This window comes from Bemisia tabaci, chromosome 3, assembly GCF_918797505.1.
Source record: "Bemisia tabaci chromosome 3, PGI_BMITA_v3".
Lineage (NCBI taxonomy): Eukaryota > Metazoa > Arthropoda > Insecta > Hemiptera > Aleyrodidae > Bemisia > Bemisia tabaci.
In genome coordinates, this window is record NC_092795.1 from 9,534,542 (window position 1) to 9,545,325 (window position 10,784).

General features: G+C 35.7%; 1 protein-coding gene across 1 annotated transcript; it reads right to left on the bottom strand.

Annotated features, from left to right (window-relative positions):
- On the bottom strand, positions 1 to 10,347 carry LOC109031003 (endoplasmic reticulum membrane-associated RNA degradation protein). The gene is made up of 9 exons (XM_072297727.1): positions 10,193 to 10,347; positions 9,709 to 9,824; positions 8,729 to 8,904; positions 6,442 to 6,780; positions 5,648 to 5,996; positions 3,619 to 3,773; positions 2,572 to 3,088; positions 1,400 to 1,663; positions 1 to 766 (listed from the first exon to the last, which is right to left on the bottom strand). Exons 3-9 carry the CDS (start codon positions 8,892 to 8,894, stop codon positions 604 to 606), a joined length of 1,953 nt encoding a protein of 650 aa, XP_072153828.1. The 5' UTR covers positions 8,895 to 8,904; positions 9,709 to 9,824; positions 10,193 to 10,347; the 3' UTR covers positions 1 to 603.
- Between the last annotated feature and the right edge of the window lie 437 nt (positions 10,348 to 10,784).

A 10,784-nucleotide genomic window follows, 5' to 3' on the forward strand; every position in this document is an offset into this window, starting at 1 on the left:
TTCGCAGTTCCACGACAGTATATTTAAAAGAATCGTTTTCCCCGGCGTCTTTGACTTTATTGATCCTCAATTCTCAGTATTTTTTGCAAGTTTTCCAGGGAGAAACTATTTTCGACCTGATACTGGGGACAAAAAAAATTTGAGATATTGATGATTTATTGCTGTTTTATCACCAACATATTCCAATTTTATTGCAATTCGATTGGCAATAAAATGGCCAAATAATTGGTTGACTTTTGATTCCCGGATTGATCGATTATTGGCAATAAATTACCAATAAATGACCAATCGATGGAAATCAAATTGGAATAAAATTGTAAATAAATGATCAATATATTGGCAATCATCTTTTAAATTTTGCTACACGGGTGGCAGTGCAATGTCCAATGATGAAAATTTGCAACCCATCAATACGAGCCAGTTGATTTCGAAACACAAATCATTGAGACTTGTGTCACAATGCGCAAGCGCAACACTAACATACGTCATATTAGAGACAAAATTTTTGGCAGGATTGGCAGTTGGTGTACTTTGAGTACATTCAAGATAAAGAAACACAAATAAGAATCTTTTGTCGGACAAATTTTCCGTCAGTCATTCTTATTACCTAAAAAATGCTTCGAAAGGCACGTTTTCAGTTATGGACCGCTTCAGAACTGGGATGATCATTGTCTGCAAAATTCTCACATTTTCCAACCATCTGTTCACTTTCCGATTGGTGAAGTGATACATTTTTTGCACTGCCGAAAGTACATCTTTTATATCCCTGGAAAAAAGAGAGAAAAAGAAGAAAACTATTAACATCTGACAATGAGATACAAACATCCAAACTTCATGACCTCTAAGCAGTCTGACTCCAAGAAAATTGAGCCATTTTCTTTTTTTCTATAGGGTAAAAAGAAAATACATACACTTCCCACAATTAAGTTTTTTATTTTATGTTCTTTAAAAAATATACTGTAAAAGTAGGTATCGGCGGTGAGACTCTCAAACCATGTATTTCAGTTTGCGACATTGTAGACTTCCTGTTATACTTCATTATTGAAATAAACAGCTACTTAGCGTCAATATTAATAAGATTTTTATTCTCTAAGGGAAACAAATTCTGGAGAAACTTCAACGAGTGATGCTGATTTCTTCTCTTTTAAAATAATGAAATACGGGCGGAGATTTATAAATACTGCAAATGTGATACGTGGTTTGAGAGTTTATCTGACATTATGAGGAGTGCTACAATAGATACTGGATCAATTTGCTGACAAAAAAATAGACTCAAAAACCAAGCAGTCTATCCAAATAAGCCAAACTATTTGTAAGGTAGTCCTCTTCTTTCTGGCAAACATGAAATTTTAAAATCTGAATACTCAAAACAATATAACAAAGCTCAAATGGTATTCACCTGAGAGGATTCAAGGTGTCCTGACCAAGAACTGCAGCGATAAAGTTGCAAATGATCAAATATAAAATTGCGAAAAGACACTGCCGCAAAACAGGTAAAATTTGAAGAATCTTTTCAAATGTTTTGCGTCCTCTTTCACGCAACTCAAATTCCCTGAGGGAAGCATGCTTCTCTTCCAAACTTTCTTGCACATTCAGTTGTATTCCCAACAAATTATCTGCAATCTGCATCAGGTACTTTAACGACTCGAATTTCTTCAAAATACTGCAACAGAGGAATGAAAAAAAAACCAAAAATTATGCAAACAGTGTCTTTGCAAATAGAATTTCTTATATCACCATGAGAATTGAAGAGTTTTCCCTTTTTTTCATCTCGTGATCTTAAACCTAGAACCGAAGTCTTTCAAGGAATATTCTGGGAGTTAAAATTGGACTACATTTTGCAATAATACGGAGAAAAAAAGTGGCTGACGTAACATCCTGGGTAGGTATTAAAAATCTGCAAGTGTTGTTGTATAGACACTCTGGCTGTGTAAGTAACATCCTAGTTACTTTGAATTAACAACCGTAGCGTTCATATCAACATTCAAGAATCGTCAGATTTTAAACATCCGGGATGTTACTTCAGCAACTTTTTACCGTGAAGGAATTACACCACCTCCGACTCACCCACAAAAGCACCCATCTGCATGGGGAAATTAATGGCAGATACGTTACTTCTGAAATGAGCCAGAAACAGTGGTTCTCTATGGTAAAATGTATTCCGGTTAGTGACATCAATGACTTTCAATGTTCTTCAGGGGACTTCATATAATTTTTTTAGTATTTTTGAGAACAACAAAAAAATTTAAAGGCTTTAAAAAACTATCATAAAAGTGGAAGATTCTATTTCTCTATTTGGAATATCTATGACCAGTAAATGAAGGAGATAATGTATGAGGTATGCACATTTGACATTGTACATGTTGTTATTTGTTATTTTGAAAAACTTCAAATTAAAAAGAGATTAGACCGCTAACTTCTTAATGGTCATTAACGAAAAAATCAAGTGATGTAAAATTCAAGAGCTTTTATGTATATTTATGCGATTTTCAAAAATTCCATTATTTTTCAGGAATTCCCTGCACCACAAATATTGAACAATCAAGAAACCTTGTGTTAGGCAAGTTTTACCTGCAATGGTGCGACAATACTCTTGATTTCAGAAAGTCATCAAGCAGTTGAAAAGATGGCTGTATAGTTTCTTCAGAGTATCTACTCCTTTCCACAGCTAGCAAATAGGAGTTTAAATTTTGTTCCACTCCAAAAGAAAGACACTTAACATTCAGTTTTTCTGGCGAAAGAGAGGACTCCCAGCTCTTGATCGTTGAAACGGATTTGTCTATTGATCGCTTAACAACTGATATAAGGTGAAATTTTGGATAATATAATCCTTGGTCGACAGAATTGGAGTGTTGTACAGAGCAGATCTGAAGGATGTCTTGAGATGAGAAGTCTTGAAGTTTCATAAAGACATGCACTAAAACGTCGATGAAATGATGACATAAGTGGTTGGATATGTCCTCAACTCTAACTTCACCATGACTCAGTTTGTCCCTTAAGCGAGGTCCGTTAGGAAAGGTGAGGAGATCGTTCAGCATTGTTATCACATCTGCTGATAAAACTGAATAGAGTTTGTTTTCTTCATTATCTGAGAAGGAAACAAATTTGACAAATTTAGAAAGGCGTTGGAGAAATTTGATGCCACCTGGCTTTCAACAATCGAATACATTGATTGAACTCTCGTTAACATTCTTAACACTTAGGTAGAACCTTGAACCTCAATATATTCTGGAAACTAGATCTTTAAAAGCAGAAACTTAATTCTCTGAGGAGATTGATATATCAGGCTATCTATTTCGTGTTCGATGAGACTAATTCATCAGGCTATCTCTTTCTTTTCCTCTAAAATTGTAAATAATTTAGCCAATTCAAGAGCCAAAATTTGAGAGGTGCTTTCACAGAAAGTTTTTAATGTAAGATTGTTTCTTTTTTAATGAGAATAAGAAAATTATTTGTAGTCTTAACTTTCACATTTGTTTGGGAGACTTATTCTGTAGGATTTTTCTCATGTACAACATCGCGATTAGGAAGTAGTTTATGAGTTTAGCAATCTACCGAGAAGAGTCAATTTCAATCCCAATAAAATAAGAGCTTACGTAAGTACTTGACAATTCTTACCAGTCAATTTTGGAATCAAAATTTGATCAAGGGTTGTGTACAAGGTCTCTGCTTCAGCAGTGAGTAACCGGGACGGAAGATTGTTTACAGTACAAAAAGCACACCTCAGAAGAAGTTCAATTTGTGGTAAAAGCACGAGGCAACACTCTCCATACCTGTAAAACAAAAGAGAGGATTAAAGAAATAAGAAGACAACCTTTTCTGTACTTTGATCAAAACATTATCTTTGTTCGTTCTTTGACATCTTCAACCCTGAAACTTAAAATAAATTTTTGGTTTTTTGGCAGTTATCTTCAAATAGGAAATTTAAGACCGAAAATATTTTGGTACGCTCAAATAAATTGTGAGCTGCAAAATGCAGTATGTATGCTGCTTTGTATCAGTCCAAAACTAAAGAGCGACGCCAAGAATGGCACAATTTGGGCCAGAAGGGATTTTTCTGAAACCGGGCCCAAACGATACCTTACGATACCCTAAAACTCTGGTTAAAATTTTAGCTTGAGTATACGCACGGTTTTTGAGAAATGAGGGGGCAAAGTTGCCAAATCGCCATCATTCTGGACAGCATTTCTACAGCAAAAAGACGAGAAAAATGGACGAAAAAGTTACACCTTTGATGGGTTTTGGCTGTAAATGTTCTCAGTGGGCCCCCAAGCATTAAACTGTGTTCAGTTTCAAAAATTTTGGTCGCACAGTGGTCCAAAATGGGGAGAAATCGTCGACAAATCAGGATTCTTGGTCAATTTTTTAGAAATGGAAGTAAAATTGTCGGTCTGCTGCAGTTTTCATGGCTAACAATGTTCTTATCGGTCATCAATGCATGAAATTGTGTTCAGCTTCACAAATTCACGTCGCACAGTGGTCAAAAATGGGGGAATTAGTGGACAAATTAAGATCCTCTTTCAAACTTTTTAAAAATGAAGTGAAACTGTTGGTCCCCGGTAGACTTTAGATCCCGGAAAAATCATGTTTATAATTTTTAAATTATCACTACATTTCAGACCGTATTGTTTATAGAACATTTTTATAGAATAGACTTTGTAGCATTATCTCAATAAAATATGCAAACTTTCAGAAATTTAAAAAATAGAAGGAAAAATGGAGAGAAAACATTAAAAAAATATTTAAATAGTCTAAAAAAGAATTTAAAGAATTTTTCCGGGATCTAAAGTATACTGGGGACCAACAGTTTCACTTCATTTTCAAAAAGTTTGACAGAGGATCTTAATTTGTCCACTAAATCCCCCATTTTTGACCACTGTGCGATGTGAATTTGTGAAGCTGAACACAATTTCATGCATTGATGACCGATAAGAACATTGTTAGCCATGAAAACTGCAGCAGACCGACAATTTTACCTCCATTTCTAAAAATTTGACCAAGAATCCTGATTTGTCGACGATTTCTCCCCATTATGGACCACTGTGCGACCAAATTTTTTGAAACTGAACACAGTTTAATGCTTGGGGGCCCAATGAGAACATTTACAGCCGAAACCCATCAAAGGTGTAACTTTTTCGTCCATTTTTCTCGTCTTTTTGCTGTAGAAATGCTGTCCAGAATGATGGCGATTTGGCAACTTTGCCCCCTCATTTCTCAAAAACCGTGCGTATACTCAAGCTAAAATTTTAACCAGAGTTTTTGGGTATCGTAAGGTATCGTTTGGGCCCGGTTTCAGAAAAATCCCTTCTGGCCCAAATTGTGCCAAAAAACGGTCGTTTTTGGCGTCGCTCTTTAAAAAATCAAAACAGACAAAATAGTATCTTCTAAAACCTCGGCTATACTTTAAAAAAGAAAAAGTTTCTGATTCCAATGACGTCAAGATGAGCACTGTATTTGCTGCACTCCAAATGATATTTCTTGGACATCAAAGATTTTGTAATGCTTTCGACAACATAGACTTGTTCCTGTAACAACATCCAGAAATTTGCAACCCTAAGCTGGCCTTACTGTAACTACTTCACTATTTGAGAAAGGCCTTTTATTGTGATGAACTACAAATAATTGAGTTGAAAGGTTCTCCACCAACCTGAGGTCATCGCACAAACGCAAGGCATCTATCCATGATAACTTAAATTTTGGAGGTATTATGTTGGTAGTGTCCACAAGATTTTGGAGAACAGAGGTTTGGAATAAACGATCAGAGTCTTCTTCGAGCACACTATCAAACTTGGATAAGTCGAAGCATTTTCTGTGATTAACAGTAAATCTTTTGCTGTTTAGTAAGGCTTCTATTGATGCAAGTACTACAATAAGTACCGTAACTAATGAGTCACTAATTTCCGTTGGGTGGATAAAGCCATGCCATAATACATTCCGCAAGTTCAAACTGCGTGGTGTTCCAACCAATAATTGAATAAAAGTTGATGGGACAGCACCTACAAAAAACCACAATCATTTTGAGCTGAAGTTATTTAAATCGAGTGAAGTTTATTTTTAAATCATTTTCTTTCAAGTGTATTGAGTAAAATCTGAAGAATGAGGTTTTTACTATCATGTCTGAAAAAGGTTTTTGGTCTCAGTATCTTAGAGGAAACTGTAACTCAACTCATTAGGTGACTCCTCACTGGAAGTTAAGAGGCCACATAAAACTAAGCGCAAAATATCAATGAAAAATTTGAAAACCTATGTGTACTCAAGTTCGAAGTTGTATAGACGATTCCCTTTTCGCCTCAAATTTTTTTGGGAGGCATGTGAGTACATTTTAAGAATGACTCCTCACACTAATAGATTAAAGTTCACTGAGAGTATTCTTGAGGGAGTCAAGGCCATGTGTTTTGCACAAACCTGAAACGAATGTAACGGAACAGAATTTATAATTACCCAAGAAACTTTTTAAGTACTCTGTTTGTAAAAGATCTCGTAATAAGAATGGAACTTGGAAATCTGATGCTGCTAACACATTCCCAAGGCTTCGTTCCAGGACAGAGGTTAGAAGCAACAGTAAAGTCATCTTGGTTGTATTGCTCTTAGAAGTAGAATATTGCTCATGAAGTCGGATGATGTTATCTGACTGTTTTGTCCAATGAAGCCGAGAAAGCAATGCTCCTTGGCGACTACAGTCAGCTTCTTGGAATTCGGAATGAATTTGGTGGTAGACAGGCCAAACCAATGTTAAAGCCCTTTCAAAGTAAGATGTTGGCTGCTGTAAGATGTTTATGTCTGAAAAATAATGAGGAAATGAGAAAAAGGATCGAGAACTTAAGATTCTTCTTAAAAAGTTCATTTGGAGGAAAACTCAAAATAAAAATTGGGAGAGGTTTTAACTTTAGTGGTGAGATCACTCAAAAAGCAGAAAGCTGTGAATATTATGCTAGGTATGGTTAATTTTTTCATTTTCATCTAAATTTCAAATGCAAGAGAGTGACATGACTGGATGATGTAGCTGTTCACCATCAATCATAAAACTAGAGTATGCTGCACTGCGTAGTTTTAAATTTGTTCCACTATTCAATGGCTAAGGTGAAAAACCACGTATATCCAATGCAGTGTTTCAAAATTTCTGCTCCTATAGTATATTTTTGGAAGAGGAACGAGCCAGCTTCATGGCTTGAAATTTATACAGAATGTCCTGCTGAAAAAGAAAGAAAAAGTCAGTTTTTAAGAAATTACGGCAACTAGTTTCCCAAAGAAAAAATAAAGTATGACAGGAAGTATGAACAGGACGTCGCAAAGAGAGATACATTGTTTCGCACTTTGGCTATTAATATTCAGCCATTCCTGTCTTTTTGTTCATCAGTGACTGGATCTGCGGAAGAGAACCTCATCTACCGAGAGAAAATTTTCGTCTTAAGACTTGAGGATTGACATCTTCTTCAATTTAGAGATTTTAAGGTCTAACTTACACCCAAAGTTCTAGATTTTCATCCTTCATTCATTTGCGAAAAGTTAAGGAAAATTTTCTCCTGGATGAGGTCCCTTTTTACAAAGCAATTTAAAGCCGTGCTAGTTTGAAGTTCGATAATACACGGCAGATTGAAATTTTAAATAGTTTTTTCTAGAAACTACATCTCTTCAACTGCGAACTTCAAACAGGCATGAGCTCAGTTAGACATTATTTCATGTTTTCATACCAAAATATTTGTATACCACCTCTCTGTGCCCTGCAATAAATATCTCAATTTTGAATTTTTTGTGAGCTGAAGTCCCTTTTCCGATGATCGGTCACAAATAATTAAAATGGTACTCTGGATATATAAATAATGAAAATAGGTAATTAAATAGTAATTAAATAATTAAAATGGTACTCAAATGAGTACTCCGTATCAAGAGGTATCAAGGTACCCTCAGATGTCTCAAGATTTCTTGAAAATTAGGTTGCTTTTTACTCTGCATATCCATCAAATTTTTCTGAGGTGATCGAAGTTTTTAAAGAATTAAGTACGACATATCGTCACCTTCCAGGCAAAGTATCACAAGCGCCATGCAACGTTTAAAAATTTCCGCCGCCATTTTATTTTTTTATTGAGAAATTGTTGGTTGAATCTGTTCGAAAATTTCACTAAATTTTATCCGCAGCACAAAGAAACTTCAGTGTAATTTTCGGACAGCTTCGTTGAACAATTTCTCTGTAAAAAATATAATGGCGGCGGAAATTTTTAAACGTCGCATGGCGCTTGTGATACTTTGCCTGGAAGGTGACGATATGTCGTACTTAATTCTTTAAAAACTTCGATCACCTCAGAAAAATTTGATGGATATGCAGAGTAAAAAGCAACCTAATTTTCAAGAAATCTTGAGACATCTGAGGGTACCTTGATACCTCTTGATACGGAGTACTCATTTGAGTACCATTTTAATTATTTAATTACTATTTAATTACCTATTTTCATTATTTATACATCCAGAGTACCATTTTAATTATTTGTGACCGATCATCGGAAAAGGGACTTCAGCTCACAAAAAATTCAAAATTGAGATATTTATTGCAGGGCACAGAGAGGTGGTATACAAATATTTATTTTATTAAAAATTATATATTATATATTATTATATTTTATAAAAAATATAATGGCGGCGGAAATTTTTAAACGTCGCATGGCGCTTGTGAATTTTTCCTGGAAGGTGACGATATGTCAATGGGCAGCAAATATGAATTGATGAAACTTACCTAGTAAAACATCTCCAGTCACTTCTGCAATCGCTGTCCAATCAAGGGTCAGATCATTCAGTAAAATCAGCTTCCTCTTATCATTTTTCTCTGCATTCTGAGACAAATTCACAAGAAGATTCTGCATGTACGGTGAGAGGTAGGTATCTATGTGAGTGGCCAACATTTCTTCTTATATCTAAAAATTAGGAAGCATTCAAAAGAATTTTTTGAAAAAATTGTTAAAGCATCAAAGAAAACAGCACTTGATGAGTTCCTAGTGCACAGGAAGTTAAAAGTGCAAGAATGCATTGTCTTTTCGTTTTAATAAATTGACTGAGAGGAAAGTTCAACGTCACAAATGCTAATCCAAATGTATATCCTTGGACTTCAACTATCATTAATATACCTAAAAGTGTTCAAGAATTCTGGAGTCCTCCCAAATAAGTTTACACACTTCTAGACTGCGACAGTAGATTTTCTGATGTCACTTTCACATGTAAAGTGAATGCAAGAGGCAAGGCGACAGATCTTCTGTCGCAGTCTAAAAGTGCATGAACTTATTTGGCGTGGACTCAGTTAGTTTCCTACACAACTATCTTTTTTTTCCAAATCCTCAAGTGATGGTTCCAGGGACACATTTTTGAAAAGGACCATCTGCTGCAGCATATTTTCATACAGTACATAGAGTCGTAATGTAAATGGGAGAGCTGGCGCCATGTTCTGCTCAACAAGTTCCAAGCCCGGTGCGCGGGTCACTTTTTCTATACATATTCGATCCAAAATAGCGGTGTGGAATACGTAGTAATTCCATGACTGGGTCCCCATGAATCGCAAACGATCGATTATGTATCCATTAAGTGACCCGGCGCAGCACAGGAGTCTCTGAATTCGGGACCTGGGATTTCCTTAAATGTGGCACCAGCTCTCCCACTTACATTACGACTCTATGTACTCTATGTATATTTTAAATGGAAAATAAAAAAATAATTGAACTCACCCCTTAGATTGTATTTGTTTGCCTCTCTTTGAAATTTGACGATTGGGGTAATCTGCCTTGTACTTGCATTTAATCCAATTTGCCACAACTGAATCCTTGGTTTCATAGTTTAGTTGACTGTGCAAAAAAACATGTCTGGTGAGATTTGTACAGCTTGAATATTAAAGAGAAATCTGGCTTGCATAGAGCCTGAGTCCTGCTCGTTTTTTTCATTTACCTAATCACCCTATCGCAATGACATCTCATGTATGTATTAGTGCTCTCCTCAATTTAACCTACTGGGCGTTCTGATACGTCAGCTTCATTTCAGTTTTGCGTGCTTTGTACACTATGATTCTTCCTCTCCTTAATTCATATTCATTTCTAAGTATTTTATCTACGATAAGTATAGGGAGCAAATTTTTCTTGGAATACCTAATCTCTTTGAAATCAGTGGACACATAATTTTCCAATTAATTTATGAAATTAAAATCAACGTAACTCACCTAATATTTCGTTGGATAGTTACTCTTGAAATTTTTACGGGATATAGCGTAAAGAATTGAACTTCTCACAAACGAAGAACGTTTTATTCTTAATTTTCCGCACTTCCTCTCACCGTATCGCGTATCGCACATGTCAAGCACGGACAAACCAAAACAAAACTAGGAATGGCGTCGCGTGCTTTGCGATATATCGATTGATTTGCCATTTGAATCTAAAGAAAAAGATCGATAGATAGAGTGTTCGCAACGAACGACTTGTAATAATCGATTCTTTACCATAGCTCCTAACGGGGAAATAACGATATTAGATCACTCACGCATTCACGCAATCACGCCTCGGCACTGATACGGGATTCGCTGTGCTGTGACGCGCTGGAGCCCCCGGATATGCATCGGGGCCAGAGTTAAGAAATTTCGTGAAAGATTATAAAAAGTAATTTCATGAGAAAATTTCAAGAAATTTCATGGGGAAAGAAGAAATTTCATGAAAATTAAGAAATTTCATGGGGAAAATAGAAATTTCACGAAATTTCTTGTGAAATTTCACGAAATTTCATTCGATGAAATTTTTTTTTAGCAACTCTGATCGGGG

Excerpts from the sequence above, each read along its gene's own strand:
- LOC109031003 (XM_072297727.1), bottom strand. The coding sequence starts at position 8,894 with ATGTTGGCCACTCACATAGATACCTACCTCTCACCGTACATGCAGAAT. Across the intron at positions 3,774-5,647 it reads CGTTTGTGCGATGACCTCAG|GTATGGAGAGTGTTGCCTCG; the intron begins GTTGGTGGAGAA and ends TTTGTTTTACAG. Across the intron at positions 1,664-2,571 it reads GTATTGTCGCACCATTGCAG|TATTTTGAAGAAATTCGAGT; the intron begins GTAAAACTTGCC and ends CCTCTGTTGCAG.